Source organism: Indicator indicator, chromosome 27, assembly GCF_027791375.1.
Source record: "Indicator indicator isolate 239-I01 chromosome 27, UM_Iind_1.1, whole genome shotgun sequence".
Taxonomy (NCBI): domain Eukaryota; kingdom Metazoa; phylum Chordata; class Aves; order Piciformes; family Indicatoridae; genus Indicator; species Indicator indicator.
The window spans coordinates 14,285,732-14,303,070 of record NC_072036.1 but is presented as its reverse complement, the minus strand read 5'-3'; the positions used below and the strand labels follow the sequence as shown (position 1 = coordinate 14,303,070).

Below are 17,339 nucleotides of genomic sequence, written 5' to 3'. Positions count from 1 at the left end.
CTGAGTGGCCTAGAAGGTCTGTCTGATTTCTGTTCCAGGCTGCAATCCCTTGGAACTTCAGATAAAATTTACTAGGCCAGAAAACACAAATTTCTAAAATACTGGATCTGTTTTTTTGTTTTTAATAGGAAGTTTAGTGTTCTTGCAGAGGAACCAGTGTGCATTGATCAGACTGAGGGTCTGCATAACCTGGTATTATCTCTAGCACAGGCTGAAAGTGGGTGCCTGGAGAGGAACACAAGAACAAGGCATGTGGTGATTTTCCCTTGGGTGCTTTTTGAGCCTCCCAAGTATGTGAGTATGTGCTGCTCAAAGGCCATGATTGTACTTCAAACAGAAAATTGTACTTATCCTAAGCTTTTGGATAAACAGCATACTTAGGAGAGCAGAATTCCTTTCTCTACTAATCCAAATAACATAGTCAGTAAATGCCAAAGATGTTTTCTCAGGAAAACAACAAAGTAGTTAGTTACCTCCCCCCATTCGCCCCCCCCCCCCCCCCCCCCGCAATGAATTGTTAAAGAATGACGTCTGAGGGGGTTTAATTTAAAAGGCTGGGGTGGGAAGAGCAACTTGAGAAGTTGGAAGAGAGACACCATTTGGTTGGTGCATTTCCCAGCTCCTCAATGTGAAGGGGAGGCTAGGTCAAGACAGGTCATGTCTGGGGGCAGATGAAATAGGCTGCTGTTCCGGGAAGTTCAGAAAGAGATGTGGGAGTGAGACATCATCTAACTGGTGCTCCAGCAAAGCAGCAGAGCTGTGTCCTCAGTGGTGCTCAGCTTGCAGCAGTTGGAAAAAGCTGACTGTTGTAAATGCTTCTCAGGGCACATCTGCTGAGGTAGCTATGAGCTCTACCTCCAGCTAGACAAATCCAAGGATGGTCTTTGGAGTGCAATGAAAGTGGTGTGCTAGAGAAGGTGGTTCCCTGAGAAACAGAGAGAACCTGGAGGAGGCCACTGCTGTCCATCTGATGGTGCTGCCATATGAACACCTTCCTGCCTGCTGGAGGGCAGCAAATTGTCACAGCCCAGAAATGGTTTTGTAGTGTCAGAGCAGTTCTGCTTAGTGGCTAGAAGTCCTCTCTGACACTGGGAAAGTGTTTCCTCCAGGTCCCCATTTCCTGCACACAACAGTCAGGCTTTAGCAATCAGGACTTTCCTGTTTCGTTTCTTGTTTACAAGGGCACTGGAAGTCTGTTGGGTTCATTTTGCATGGACCAAATGTGACTGGGAATGAATGATCACCCAGCTCTTTTTCCTTCCTTTCTTTCTACTTTGTACAGATGTTTGGGGCTTTTGGGGGCTTGGATTCTTTAGGGGTTTTTAACAGAAACGCCTTTTCCCTTTTGATAACTGTCTGAAATAAGTTCCCTTAAGAGCCTTCTGCATAGTCTGTGTTTGCCATTTGTAAACTAGAGTATGTCAAAGACTGATTTGACTCAGTGGTGAGGCAGCCAGCTACTTGCATGTCAGGAGGTCTAAGGGAAACAAACTGACCCTCAGCCTTCCTCCAGCCAGCCAGTTTCTTAAATAGCTCTGGCAGTGTCTTCTGTTTCTTTTGATTTGATGAATGCTTGTTTCTGTGAAGACATGTAATTATTTCTTCCTTTATTTTACTGCACAAGTTACCGTGAGAAGCGGCTCCAGACCAAACGTGAGTATTGAGGCTCTTTTCCATTATGCCTTTATCTGATAATGTTTAAATGTGGTGGTAAACAAGCTCCCTAATTTATTATTTTGAGCAAGTAAGCAGGAACATTTTTTCTTCAGACACAAAACTGCTATTGAATTAGATGCAGAATTCTACAAGTATATCAAAATGTCTTTATTTTGTGTGCCAGTCTCACACATTAGTAGGATACAATTGTTTTTCTTAAGTTGGCTCACATTGATTTATGGGAAGATTGTCTGGGACTTCCTTTGTGATGAGGACCAATTTTGCTTGCTCCAAAGCACAACCCAGCAACAGAAGAATCTGCTGTTTCCTGTGACATTTCAGCCACCACCTTTATCTCCTAGCCAGCTTTTCTAGCTCTTTGTTATTGTGAGAAAGCTTTCTGGCTGGTGTCTCTGCTGCTAAGGTAAAGCACTTCCTACCACAGCCGGTTTGAATGCCTGGCATGGGTTGCTCTTGCTCTTCAAAGTACAGCCTGCTACAGCTGCTGTTCAGAGCAATAGTTTGACTTGTTGTAAAAATTATTCAGATTATTTTTTTTGTTTGTGGTTAATATTTTCACCCATATTTGTCTTCTGTTTGTGTGATGAGTCAACATGTCTGGAGTGTTTTGCCAGAAAAGGCTGCAGTGGACTAGGGATGTTACCATGATGGGAGACTGCTGGTGGGCTGCCCAGGGAACTTCATCGCAGTGTCACAGAAGTCACTTTGATTTGAAGTTGTGTAGCTGGTAGAAACTGAAGACGGCACAGTTACTTTCCTGTAGGATTAGAGCAAAATGAAATCAAAAGGTGCTTGGTAGAGATGCTGGTCAGCTGTGAACTGTGGTGCCTCCAGGTTGCTTGCAGGCAGTGTATTTTTTGGTTGACTCGGTAAGACAAATGTTCTGTGGGCTCCAAACTGAGCCCAGCTTGCCTCATTTATTTTTTTTTCATATCTGAGTTTTATTTCACAAAACCAACCAACCAAAAAACAGTAAAAAAACTTACAACTTTTAGTATTGCCTAACCATGGGCAGACAGAAAGAAATGTGAAAGTCTTAGCCAGTGTGCTTCCAAATGTGAAGCCAAAAATCAGAGGGTGAAATTCTGAGCCTGCTGAAAGGAGCAGCCCTCCTGTCAGCTAATGCAGCTCTGCTGCTCTTTTAGATCACCTGAGGAATAAACCTGGCCTGAGTTGTTCTGCATGCTTCCCTGCCAGTTAGGGATGAGATGATGTCTTGTGTCTAGTACTGGGATGATTTCTGATTGAGGTGCTCTGTTAAAACCTCGAGAGCCCCAGATTTGGAAGCTAGCACGGTGAGATGCTACTGCTGGTCTGTTCGGGCTCCTGAAGCAGAACTCGCTCTTCTGGAAGCAGAGCACATTGCCCTGGTGAGAAAGGATACTGTGAACTCCTTGTTTCATACATTTGTGTTTTCCTGTGCAATGAAGAGAGATGAAATGGGGGTGGTTGTGTAGAAATACACAAACTTCATGGCAGCCCCCCTGAGCTGACATGTTAATACAAGTTAATAGACCCCCCCATAACATAAGTTCTGTAGCAGAGATACAGTGAGGGACAAGACTGTTACAAAGGCTGCCTACTCTCCTGTGGTTGCCTTTATAATGAGGGTTAAATTAGGTTTCTGCTAGGAGCCACCTGGAGGGAGATGCAGCTCTCTCTAACGATACCAGGTGCCTGGTTCACCAGCCTCACAAAGCTCACGTTGGCTTTTTAATATCCCTCTCTGCTCTGCTACTGCACAGCACACTCCATCCACCCTTCCTGGCTCTCTTGTTCAGACTAAGAGTTTTCTTTGATTCTACTTCCCTCATGCCAGCCTGCTGCCTTCTCAGCAGTGGTTGCCCCACACTTAAAGGCTTTATAGCTCAGAAGAATATTCACCTTCCTGAAACATGTCCTGGGACATGGGCAGGAATTGGCAGGCACAGGCACAGTGTCTGGCTTCTTTTCTTTCCACTCCTCCAGCTTTGCCCTCTGACCTGCAGCAAGTCAATTACTTTGACAAATATCAAACCTTTCTGTAGACAGGTGTCTCACAGCTGTGGTTCAGCATTACTCCATTATTGGTGGCAGAAAAGCATTCTGAAACCTTTGAAAGGAAGGTTGCAAAATACCTGAGAGTATTTGGTTACAATTCTATTGATCAGAAGCCCAGAACTGTACGAGGCTATAAATCTATTTATTAGGAGCCCAGTCTTCCTCCAGTAAGCTCTTCAAGTTCCAAACTCAGCCACAGCATGATTCATTTATGTATTAGAACATGCAAATTTGTGCCATAATTAGAGTTCTGTGAGTCTTGAATTCTATTTAATTGAAAAGAAAAAGATTAGAGGAAGAACTGGTTCATGGTGATTTTCTAATTGTCAGTTTCTGTTTAGTTTGGTGCTTAAAAATTGAAGAGCATGGAAAAATTTCATAATAAAAGCTCAAAACATTTTTTTCCTTTTATATACAGTGGCAGAATTCTTAGTTGTTTAATCACTTGCTCAGACTTTTTTCTGCAAACATTTGCCAAAGTTATCATAAATTAGCAAAGACTTGAATTGCATTTGTTCCTTAATAAGGCTTCTGCTGGTGCTTACCATCCCTTCTCCCCAGCCTGACCTTATGCCCCACAGCTGGGCCGAGCTGTGGCCTCCGAGCATGGTCCTGCACTTGAACTGGTCTAGAACGGTCAGGACCCCAAAGCACAGAATTCTTTGGAGGACCTTACATCCTAAGCAGGCAGAACAGGCAGCGCCAGAAGCACACATCTTGAGTACATGGTGAAGGTCTCTGGCAAGGCTGAGTCTTTCTAAGGACTGGTTGATGTTGCTGCTCATGGCAACAAAACTGGGCATTCCCTGGGCAAGTGGAGATACCTGAAACTCCAGAGAGCCGGGCAATCAAAGCAGGGACCTTGCATGCCAACCTTCCTCACTGCAGCTTTGCCTTTCCTAAGCTGCAATGACACTGAGGTCCTGGCAGTCTTCTGAGAGGGGTGAGATCAGAAACCTTTAGATTTGGTTATTTTTGATCAGCAGTCATATTTTTATCACAAAAGTGCTGCAGCTCTGCTTGTTTTTTCATCAGAAAACTGGGTCACGTTGGCACAGTGCTGCTGGGAGAGAAGAGGCAAAGGCTGTGCTGCTGCAGCAGAGGCTTTATTACCACCTTGGGGGGCTGTGTGTCATTTTGGGGAAGGAGTTCTTTTCCTTTAAAATAGGGTAATGAAAATCCAATTTTAGCTCACTGCTAACTTCGCTGTTGCTGTTCATCTTTTTCTTATTGCTCATCTTATTTCTCAAAGCAATTCTGAAGTAGGTCACAGGCTTTTGAAGACCCCAACTAGAAAATGTTGTCCTGCAGTCAGTTCTCTAAAGAATTTTAGTTGGTGTGATGTTCTGGTTCTCACAAGACACAGGGCTCCTCTTCTGCCTTTCTGTCCCTGAGAGAGGATGTAAGAAAGAGGGGACTCCAGTCTCTGCAGCTGATGCATTTGCATGGACAAGAAGTGGCCTATTTTTTACTAAGATCTTGAGGACTGCAGTCAGCACCAGCACTGCCTGTGAGGCTGTTTCCTCCTTCTTCAGCAGGACTCTAACACCGATTCCCGTCTTTCTTCCTAGAATAAAACACTTACCTGTAAAATCACTTCTTCAGATGAATTTTATAACTTTGTCTAAAAAATGAAATTGGAGTTTGTACTAGAAACTTTTCTGCTGAAAAAGGTCAATTTTTAGACCAAAATTTTGCAGTAAAATCTCACTTTTTTAATCCTACTTTTGCAAAACAAACTGATATTTTCCAAGGTGTGGTTGGGGTTTGCTTTTTTAAATTCACAAATATTTTGTATAATACACACATTTTAAAAACAACCGTGTTAGAGAATTTTGGATCAAGCTTAGTGCAAAACTCCTTTTTCTCCTCCAAATACCCTGATGCAATAACTTCTTTTCATTTGTATTAGTTTTGGAAGCTTATAAATTCTACAGGTTCAGAGCACAAATTTAATCCTCTAAAAGGGGTTAGGAAACTTTCCTCATGAGCAGGTTATTGCCCAGCCATCTCTAGCACCTGCCTTAGGAGGGTTTTCTTGCTGAACTGAAAGCAAAAGCTGTGTACAGCTCAAGCCATTTCCCTCCACACACTCCCTTGGTCATGCAGTGCAGTGAGGCTATCAGGGCAGCCTCTGAATGAGCTGCACTGCTCAGGTGAGTCACCAACACCCTGTTCCTTGTGGACCTTGGAGCAGTACAGATTGTCAGAGCACTCTGCTGACTGGCATCCATCCTGGATGCTTGAAGTGGAATAAATAAATAAAATAATAGATTTCTGGGGAGTCAGACATCCAGAAAAATCAAGAAGTTGTGATTTCCGCAGTGAGGGAAAATTTCCTTGCAGAACTTTGTTAGAATATTTTATTTGTAAGCTAACAATGTTAGGCACTTTTCCCTATAATTCTGCTGTCAGCTTTCATCTCCAGTTGTAACCTTGAGTCACTAAGGTGCTTCATAAATGCTTGTGAAGAATTGTTCAACGGCTCTCACCAAAAACCCCTAAACTAGGGGAAATGAAGTCAGTATATTCATGCAAATAAGCAAAGCTATGTTCTAAGATAAAAACCTGAAAACAAAGACACACCTGGGACAGCCTTTGTAATCAAGCAACTTTCTTATCCCTCAGTGATTTATTTTGCAATCACCTTTCTTTGTACCTCTCTGAGAGCCTTATTCCAGCCATTGTCTGTCCTCCAAGAACAAGCTGGTGCTGTTCAGCAGCAGGCTTATTGACATTGAGAACTGCCCTGAAGCAAAAGGTGTCAGATTTTTAATGCAGAGTTCTGTACCCACGCTCATCCCCATCCAAGCAGCATCAGTGTTTCTGGGTGTTAAGACAAGGGGGGGGAGTAGCAAACATTTCTAGAGAATAGCAAATGAGTTAATAAGTGAAACAGTAGCACTGTGGCTGTGCTTTTTAGCTCCTGTGAGAAGAGCCCTTCTTGTCTGATGGTTCCACATCTAGCAGGTTTCATGACTGCACAACTAGAAGACTTCACAAGTGCTCTGCATTTTATACGAAACCATTCAACTCTACAGAAAGTCCTTCTCCTAATTTATTGCATCTAAATTCTATCTCAGTCTGCTGGAGTGGCTGTCAGACCAGCCAGCTCTGTTTTTATTTTCCTCTGCTTTATAATTCATACCATGGGACTGTTGCATTTCCAGATCTGACCCCAAGGACTCCAGCTACCATATCCTCACATCCTTGGCAACATCCCTCTGCACCCCCTTGGAATATTCTAACACTACAAATACTATCATGTATCCATGCCTACTAGATACATAAAAATCAACATTATTTAGCTTTGTTCCAATGTAATAGCAAAATCCCCCTTTACCAAGGAACAAAGACATCACAGCCTTTCCCTGTGTCTAGGAAAAAGTTAGCAGCTGGAATGCTGGAATCAGTGTTCCATTCCAGGAGAGTGAATAGCATCAGACCTCCAGAGATTTCTTAACTGACATTCAGAACACGAAGTCTAGCTTCCAGCAAACTTAAAGTAAACATACTGCTCTAGAGATTAGGATCAAACCACAAGAAAAACATTCTGCTGAGCTGTGTGGGGCTTATACCACTGCTTCTTTATTGGAGCAAGGGTAAGTGGTGCTGAGGGAGAGGAGAGTCACTTTTGGGGGGCATTGTCTAGTGATAAAAGCAGTTCAGAAAGGTTACTCAGATCTTTGCCAAGAGATTAGCAAAAACCATCCCTCTCTTTCATATCATCACTGCTCCATTTCCAAATATGGTCTTGTATCATCATACTCAGACTATGAACAACTTCTCACAAGCCAAGCCTCAGGCACCTTGAGCATTTTACTGGAAGAGCAGCTCAAGGACGTCCCCAGGCTTTGATGCTTGGGGGGCACTTCCAATGTTCTCAAGCAACTACTGCCATCTGTAAAACAAGAGTGACAGCGCTTTGCTCCACTATCAAGGCAGGATTTGGGGAGGATAGTTACATTACAAATTCAGAAGTTCTGCGATATTAGTCACAGGTTTTGTTTGTGCACATAATCTGGGGCAGGTTGAGGTAGAACAAAAGTTTTATATATATATATATATATATCTATAAATTATGTATATAAATAATACTGGGGAAGAACAAAAAAAAATCAAGAGAACCACATTTTAAAGAAATTTGTTGAGTATGTAGACTTTTTGATAACTTATAAACCTGTCACCAGTCATCAGAAGGAAACACTGCAGATGTTTCTGCAGAGCTCTGAAGCTCTTTGCTGGTGAGATTTGTGCAACAAGAAGCACTGAAAGTTGCACAAGTTCTTCATGAGCGCCCTGTCAGGCAGCAAAGAAACTGCATGAGGAGGCTGGGTACTGATTCAGCAAGGAAGAGATCAGAGAGATGGTTTACTTAGGGTTACCCTCAGAGGTAATCCCCAACTCCAGTTCCCACCCAAAAAAAAAAAAAAAAAAAAAAAAAAAAAAAAAAAAGGAGCACAAACATTCCTTTGAAATCCAGTTTCAGGCCTGGCCTATGACATTGAACATGGAGCCCAGTTAACCACAAACATTCCTTGATTGTCTCTCCAGCCACTCATTTATGCTGCTTTTCCAGCTCAGGAGCAAGTGAGCAAAAGTTGGTGCTGGTGTTGTGCAGTGATTCTGTTCTAACTGCACTGCTCTGTCTGGAGCTCTGTGTCACATTTTACAAATGCACAAGGTGGAGGATGTAGTTTTTCTCACATGTGGGCTCATTCATTTTACATTCAAATCTCTGTTTTATCTGAAGGAAAAGGAAGTCCAGATCCAAGCCCTGTTGTTATTCCAAGGATATCACATGAAACACATCCGTAGTCTTTTTAAGCAAGGTTGTTCCCACTGACCTGAGTTACAGATTATCTGATTTCCTTACTGCACAAAGGTTTAGAACAGCCAGAAATGGAGTAAATCAGTTCAGCTCCAAGGATTTTCAATTTACAGGAACAAGTTTTCCGTAGCTTGTGCCAAACAACCAAGTCATTACTTTTGGTCTGAAATAAGCCTCTCTCTCTGCTCCCTTTCCACTGCATTACTACTGTTCCTGAAGGAATAGATTAATAAATGCCTGCCCTTATGCATCGGTGCCAGCGGAGACCTGCAGTAATTGCTCCTTCTCACAATCATTTTGAATTATGTCTTCAAAGCAGAAACCCAGAGAAAGCTGAAATGCCTTTTCAAAGCTGAGCCATGGGTGTAGGAGAGGCAACAGAGTCTGAGGCAGTGGCTCCAGGTGGAGTCTGTGAGCACTGGGGCGGTTAAGCACTCCCTCGAATCTCGTTCTTCATACACTTCTCTTCCTCAGGCTTTGCACCAGGTTAAGATAAACTAATCTGCGTGGTTACTCAAGGTGCAAACGCTTCAGCTGCCCAGAGTCACTGATATGTAACTATGGCAGGAGACATTTCCTGGTTATTCTCAAATCCTCTAAAATTTGAGATTGCTGGTGCTGGCTGCAGCTACGCACAAAGAGTTTCATGAAGAGTGCAGCCCAGTGACTCCAGCAGATGTTTCTGGGTTTGCCTTAGAACTTGTTGGATTCTTCTTCATTCATTCTCAGGAATTAAGACCCAATTTTAGCAAAGTGCTGATGACCCATCCAGCAACAAGAAAACCAAAATATATCTTCATCTCTACAATCCTTAACATGTTGAGATTGCAGGTCTATAAGCAGCCGAGGTTCAGATGCCAACCCAAGCCTCTGCAGCCTGGAAATCAGGAGGATGGAAGGTTTGGATAATTGGCTCTTGATGCAATTGTGGTATTTCCTGCACTTATCTGGCACAGAAATTTCACCTAGCTCACACTGTTTTGGCACTGCCAGCATGGAACATGGCAAAGAAATATGTAAGAAAAGATAATCTTATCCAATAACAAGGGAGACTTGCTTTGAGTTATGCTTTAGTTTATTTCTATTTATGTTTTTCTTATTTGTGTCACCTTACACTGCCACTAAGTGTTAGCAGCACAGCTGGGATTAGTCAAAACCCAGCTGCACAGCCTGGAATCCCTCCTCTTCCTCCTGTTTGGTCAGGTAGATGTGGGGTATTTTGAAAAGGAAGGAAAGAGGAGGAAGGCAGGACCAGCAAGAGAAAGCCTGGAGCACACTGCAAAGTGCTTGCCACTTCTCTTCAGCTTTTTAACTGCACAGCTGGCTGTACTTTTGAACCCTTGCTGATTTCTGAGTAAACATGCTTGACAGGCCAGCCCCAACTGCTCACAATGCCAGAAGGTGTACATGGAAAATGTGGAGATGACTTCATTTTCAGGAGCTGACCCATCCATGTAAGTGCCATTAGACTGGGATGAAGCAATCTTCTTGCTCCCCATTATGCAGGCAGCACAGTGTGTGCTGGTAAGGACCAGCACTCGGGTATGGAGGAGCCCAGCATCAGGTCTCCAGGCCACAGCAAATGCCCCAGAAATGTGTCTTAACTTTCACAGGCAAAGCAGCATGACTTACCATTTGACCAAGCAGAAATCCCTCACTGAAGGACGTGAGTTTTCCCTCTTTACAGATGCCATGGAGAGCCCCAGCAGAACGAGCAGCAGTCACACTGCCTGCCATTGCTGCCTGCAGTCCCTCTGTGGGAGGCCTTAAGAGAAGAAAATGCTTACTGTGTGACCTGCTATGACAGCCTGTTTGCTAACTCCTGTGATGAGTGCAAGCAACCCATCGAGTGCGATTCCAAGGTAAAGACTCTGCTTTTGCTCCTGCTGGTTGGCTGAACTGCACACAGACCCTCTTCCTTTCATGGCAGATTCGATACCCAAACCCTTGCCTTCCCATAGTGTGGTATGGTACATCCATGCACAGCAGGAATGGTGCTGTTCTCCCAACACGGGACAGCTCTAGGGACACACACACATAGCTCAGGCACAAGTCAGGGCTGGAGGGGTGTACCACAGCCAGACTCCATTCTTCATCTCCAGCCACTCAGTGACAGCAGACTGCACAGTGCCTGAGGGGCAGGGAGGATGCCGGTGTAATCCACTGGATCAGGGTGAACAAACCTTCGGAATTTCTGAGAGATGTCCACTGAAAAAAAACATCCCGAGTACTGGGTTGGTTCCTTTTACCATAGGTGTTGAGATGCAGAAGCCAAGCTGAAGCAAAGCCATGTCTATAAGCTGTATATATATGTAATGTGTCTTTTGGACACTAAGGGTGTTGGAATTGTAACTCAGTTCTGTACTTACCTTGCTCATCTCACAGACAACATGGTAATGGTGGTGTTTCTGAGCTTGGATTTTTGGAGCTGCATTTTTCCCTTGGTTTTTTTAACCTTGGGAAAATGAAACATGCTGTTTGCTCGGTTTTGACTTCTTGGTTGAGGTCCATACACAGACTCTTGGCCTTTTCGTCCTCTAAGCCTGCTGAGCTTTAAACAAACATTTTTTCTGCCAAGTTTTTAGGAGGAGTTATATTTGATGTTGTGCTGGTTTGGGGCCAGACAGATCGTCTCTTGCCCCGAAAGGGACAAAAGAATGAGACTCACACAAACGGATTGGAGAGTGATGGAAAGTTTAAATGGAAAAGCAATTGGTGAAGCTACAGAGAACTACAAACTACAAAGCATAGTGACAAAGAGTATCCCAAAGCGTACAGAACCCCTCACAGAATTCCCAAAGCTTCCCAATCCTTCCCTTCTTCCCACCTGAGGGTAAACCCAAACCCCCCAGGGCTCTTTCTTCCCCCTCCCGCTGCTAGGCAAGTCTCAGGCTGGCCAGGTCTGAGACTGCCCCCCCCTCCATTCTCCTCCTGGCATTAGGCCTAGACAGGCCTAAGAGGCCTTGAGGATACTCCCCCGGCATTACCCGATAAGAGAGGACATCTCCCGTGGGAGCAGAGAGGGAAGAAAGAGGAAGAGAATGACTTTGCAGATGGCCTTATAGGGTGCAGGACTTATGGGTAGAAATACGTCGTTTCCTGTGTCCACCCCTGTGGGTGGGCACCCAGGACACCAGAGGTGTATCTCATGCGGCAGTGGCAGGGGGCACCCAGCCTAAACTGCCACATTCCACCCCTTATTTCATACCCATAATTCCTGCACCCAAAACATATCATCAAATTAGAAACAACTTTCAGATGACATGTCTGGCAAAGTCCAAGTCTCCATCTGGGCGTCCTTCCAAAGAGTCTCTCCCTCGGGCTCAGGTAACAGTTCAGTCCAGCTCTTCTCCCTCATCCTATGGAACCTCCCAGCGACGCAGAGTTCATTCTTCTGCACGGTGAACTCTTCATGGATCCGATGGAGCATCCTGGCCACCTGGAAACAACCTCATAACTTCTCAATCAAACATTTCTCCATCCACTCAAGCGGCATGTTTCCACCCCTCGGGGCAATCGAGTCTGAGCAATCAGGCTCCTCAACTCGACTCCTTCCACCCCTTGCAGGCAACAGCACGCTGAGACTTTCCAAAGCTGCACGGACCTTTCCCAAGCCCAGTGCTGACCGCTTCCAGCCGCGGCCCGAGGCTAATACGGATGCACACCACGCACAGGCACACCGCTCCCCCTGAGCGTACGCATGCCAAGGCATGGAGGCATCCGGCTACACAGCCCTCCCCCGGAGAGGGAGTGGCTGCACTGCAACCCACCGAGAAGAGAGGCGGAGCCAGGTGCTAGGCGCCATTTTCGGAGCGCGTCCGAAAATCAGGGGAGAGATAACAGCGAGAGCCGCCGTCACCTCTGCAGCCGCGGTACAGATCAAAACCGCCGCCACCCCTCGGGCCACAAGAGCGGCTTTTCCAGCCAAAGCTATACTCGCTCCCTGGGTCCTCGGAAGCAGCTTTTGAACTGGAGCCACCGCCCGCCTTCTTGAGTTGCGGGAGCCACCGCTCACCGCCCCGCTGCGGCTAGCCCCCACCGCCGCGGGACAAGCCGACCCTGGTCTGCTTCCGACTGTCCCTCCCCCTTCCTCGGCTCCGCGCCGCTCTGCTCGCCGCTGGCGCCGCGGGGAACAAAAGGAAAGGGACAGGCACCGCATTCTTAAGCTTTCCCCCAGTGCCTGCAGCTATAGAATCGCCGCTGCCGCTTCGGAACAGCAGGAGGGATTCCACGCCACGGCTACGCACCAGGGTGTCCCCTCGGAACCCATAAAACGCCCACACGGTCGCCCCAGCACAAAACCTTGAGCCCAGCCACCAAAAACCAACAACGCCCAGATACCATTTTAACTTTTCCACCCCTGCTCTTCTCCAATCCAATTTGCAGAGTTCAGCACAGGAACCATCCTCTGCTACCAAAAATCTGTGCTGGTTTGGGGCCAGACAGATCGTCTCTTGCAGATGGCCTTATAGGGTGCAGGACTTATGGGTAGAAATACGTCGTTTCCTGTGTCCACCCCTGTGGGTGGGCACCCAGGACACCAGAGGTGTATCTCATGCGGCAGTGGCAGGGGGCACCCAGGCTAAACTGCCACAGGTGTAAACAAAAGCTACAGTTTTTTAATAATCTTCCTGAGAATCACTTTGCTCTCAACAAGATTTTAATTGCCTGCTTTCTGCAATAGTATGATCTTTCTGTAGGGTTCTGTAGTGTCAGCTGGAAGAAAAAGTTGTGATTTTAAAAATCCACGAGGTTGATTTCAAAGTGGGTACAGAAGGTACTTTGTGTCAGGTGGCCTGGGCACAGTATTCATGTTGATGACCTGTTTACAGCTGAAAGCCAACTGTGAAATATAAAACGATTCTTCCAATAAAAACATCTCTCATGTAACATAAGGAAGGACAACTGCTTGTGCCAAAGCAGCTCCTAATCCCCTCTGGAGGAGACCTACAAAACAGAGTGACCCTGAGTACCTGTGTCACTGCTGAGCACACCTGCCCCTGGACACGTGGCATCTCTTCCAGCCACTATTCCAATGCTCTCCATGTTTCACTTCATTTCTGGGAGGAGTGAGGGCTAAAAACACTGTAAAGAAATTCACATGGAATTGCTTTCTCCAAGGATCTGTCCTATAAAGGCCACCACTGGCATGAGAGATGCTTCAAGTGTGCCAAATGCAGTCTGTCACTGGTGGAGAAACCCTTTGCTGCCAAGGATGAGGTCTTGCTGTGTACTGAGTGCTATTCTGATGAGTATTCATCCAGGTGTTTCCACTGCCAGAAGACCATCATGCCTGGTAAGACAGCAAGGATTCTTCAGTGGGAAAGGGAACTGCGCTTTTAATTGTAATCACAGCCTTGAATAACAACCAATCTGCCAGACCCTTGCCTTTCAGAACAGTGTTCAGGGACTACTTCTCCTCTGTGCTGCTCTCAAAGAGAAATGCTGAGCTGCAAGACGAGGCAGGGCCCCACACTTTGTCACAGGAAGATGCTGACTTCTTAAAACTTGCCAGCTTCAGCTGAATAAGAGAAATAATGCAGCTAGAAGTGAAGGAAACAGTTCAAGGCAGACAAAAGACAGGACAGTAATAGATGTACTAAATATGCAACAAATTTTAACATCTGGAAGTGCTGTGTACCTGACCATTGTCACTGAGCTGGGTGGCCTGAGGGGAGCACAGAGCCCTGGAGCAGTCATACAAGGGCAGGCTCCAAAGCTCATACTCAGGCAATTCAGAACGTTGCTTTGCAGGTGATCGTGGGGTGCTGAAGCTGCTCTTGACATCTCAAGTGCACACTTAGAGACTCCACTACACTGGGATAAGTGCTTCCCTGGGTAATCCAGTGCTGAGGTAGGAGATTAAAAACAAGAGCACTGCCAAGGTTTGAACCCTCTGGTACAAGACTGTATCTGGGAGTATTGCTTCTTTTGGGATTTTGCAGGGTCCCGCAAAATGGACTTTCAGGGAAGCTCCTGGCACGAATCCTGCTTCGTTTGTCAGCATTGCCGGCAGCCACTGGGGACAAAGCCTCTGATCACCAAAGACAAGGAGAATTACTGCCTGCCCTGCTTTGAGAAGCAATTTGCTCACCATTGCTACTCTTGCAAAAAGGTAATTAACCACCTCCAAAGGAAGAATTGCCCTGAGGAGGCAATACTGCTGCTGGGGAAGGAGCTAAGTCATATGGAATCTCTGTGAACTAACAGCAGTCCTGCTTTTAGCATGGGTCACCAAAAGCCAGGTCAACAGTGTCTGCTGGCCCTGCTAGTTAACATTAATTTAAACATTATTATATTCAAAATAAACTTACTGACCAAAACACATGCTTTGGGGTTCTTCTACTATTGCTGGTGGGTTTAGCAAAAGCTGACATTTTCACTGATGGTTACGTAAATCCCCTGGCTCCTGTAATCCCCAATTTTGTCTTGATAAAAGCTCCTCCCTTTCCAACTTTTTCCAGTATATTTTACATACACACTAGATATGAGAAATAAATTCTTGACAGTGAGGGTGGTGAGACACCCTCCCTTGTGGATGCTCCCTCCCTGGGCCAGAATGGATGAGGCTTTGAGCAACCTGGTCTAGTGGAAGCTGTCCCTGTCTATGGCAGGGGGTTGGGACTGGATGATCTTTTAAGGTCCCTTCCAACCCAACCCATACTATGAATCTATGAAAATACTCACATGTGATACGTTCATCTTAACTGCAGTCAGTCAACATTCCAGATGAAAAACATTTGATGTGACCACACTCTGTCATGCATATGGGAAGAGAGAAAACAAGTGGAAGGACAGGATAATCTTTCACACCTTTGTTTCTTTGCTCTGTCCTTGTTTGTCAATACATTAGGTCATAACTTCGGGGGGAGTGACCTACCAGGACCAGCCCTGGCATAAAGAATGCTTTGTGTGTGCTGGGTGCCAAACCCAGCTGTGTGGACAAAGGTTTATTTCCAAAGATAACTTTCCATACTGTGTGGACTGCTTCAGCAAATTGTATGCTAAGAAGTGTGCTGCTTGCAAGAAACTTGTTACAGGTGAGTCTCACCTTCTAAAGGGGCTAGGCACCCCAGACACAATCCGGTCCAGTAATATTGGGTTCACATCTTCTTTCTCATCATCTCTTCCAGCTCTCGGAGGTCCCAGATTTATCTCCTTTGAGGAGTGGCACTGGCATGAGGAGTGCTTCCGCTGCGGGAAATGCTCAGCCCCACTGCTGGGGCAGCAGTTCCTCACCTGGCAGGAGGATGTCCTCTGCCACAAGTGTGGCTCTGCTCCATAGCTCTGTGCACAGCCGCATTGTTCCTGCTCCACAGCAATGCGCCTCCTAGCTCTGCAGTAAGACAACCATGGAAAAGGTGCAAGAGTTATTTAGTCATTCCAGCAGCAGGCTCATTCTATCGTAGTTGCCAACTGCTTACACAGAACACTTCAACAGTCCCATGGCTAAGAAAATCACACAGAAAAGTATTGCAGCTATTTCCAATCCCACCTGAGCAGGTTTCTCCTTGTAAGACACTGCACTCTGCTGTTAGAAGCTTAAACATGGGTGCTTCATTTCCCAAGAACCAAGGAGGGCTGTATGAAGTCTCTATGGCACATGGCTAACGGTGAGGCCTTAGCAGTGCTTCGCAGACACAGACTGTGTCATCAGAAGCTGGGCAGCCACGTGTCTCTACTGGATCCTAACACTGATGCCCAAGGAGCACAGAGCAGCCAGTTCCCAGTCAATAAAACATTGATCTTCTGCTATATGTGTTGCTGGGTTTTGGTTGACAGTTTCTTTTTTCATGACAGTCCTTGCTGCAGTCTGGAGTTGGATTAGTTCATGTCTTTTCACTTTATCCCAGCTGCTTCCTTTTCTATTTTCACATTTCACATGGCTGATACAGGCTCTTGGTGAGACTTGGGTTTCCATAAATAGAAATGCTTCCTTGCCTTCAATGTAGCAGTGCTTCCCCACTATGTATGAGGATTTAACAATGTGCTCCTAGTTGTCAGAACCCAGGCCAGTGTAAATGTTAATTGCCTTACATTTTGGATCACCAGAAGTTGACCCAAGAAGAAACATTCAGCAAAACGCAGAGATATGGGCTGGGCCCTTTGTTTGCCTCGTCTGAACAATCTGCTGGCTGAATTGCAAACTGATGTGAGAATTACCAGGCAGAGTCCTAAGATATGACAGGGTTAGACACACTGATCATGATAATCCAAATCTGCCAGCCTTAACATTTGGGAAAATGAAATTCTTCTCTGACTCATCAACTCATTATATTTTTAGAAAGAGCAACTGAATTATTTATTTCTCCTGCTGTAAGTACACTGCAGTCAAACCTGAAACTGAACATGTTTATTTGGGAAAAAAGTAAGAAATAAAATTGATTCTAAAAATAGTTTGAATAAAAGCTATTAGGTACCAGATTGGAATTTCCTGATCTCTGTCCCCAGCTACCAAAGCCCAGTCACGGTGTCATGTGGATTGATGCTGGATGGATGCAAGATGCCCACCCAAGCCACTTGTGCTGGGGCACACCCATCCTGGATGGGGCTGAGAAGAAAGCAGCCCCAGGTGGACAAAAGAAATTTAATCTGGGGAGGGCTTGGCCCCTCCCCTGCTGGGAGAAGGTGGTCCCCTGACTCAGAGGTGGTCTATTCCACTTCCCCTTCCTGCCCAGCAAGCCTATAAAAAGGGGGGACAGCTTGCTGCTCTTCCCTTTTTTCCTGCCTCGTCTGCTTGAGAGGATTTCCTTCTGCTGTTGCTGTCACTGTCTCCTGCACCGGACCACGT

General features: G+C 45.7%; 1 protein-coding gene across 1 annotated transcript; it reads left to right on the top strand.

Moving 5' to 3' along the window:
• The first annotated feature begins 1,620 nt into the window (after positions 1–1,620).
• FHL5 (four and a half LIM domains 5) lies at positions 1,621–15,946 on the top strand. Its single transcript, XM_054393058.1, is given in 7 exon segments — positions 1,621–1,653; positions 10,236–10,310; positions 10,313–10,410; positions 13,670–13,844; positions 14,494–14,663; positions 15,402–15,588; positions 15,682–15,946. Coding segments are annotated over 6 exon segments (852 nt in total). The 5' UTR covers positions 1,621–1,653; positions 10,236–10,240; the 3' UTR covers positions 15,834–15,946.
• The last annotated feature ends 1,393 nt before the right edge of the window (positions 15,947–17,339 follow it).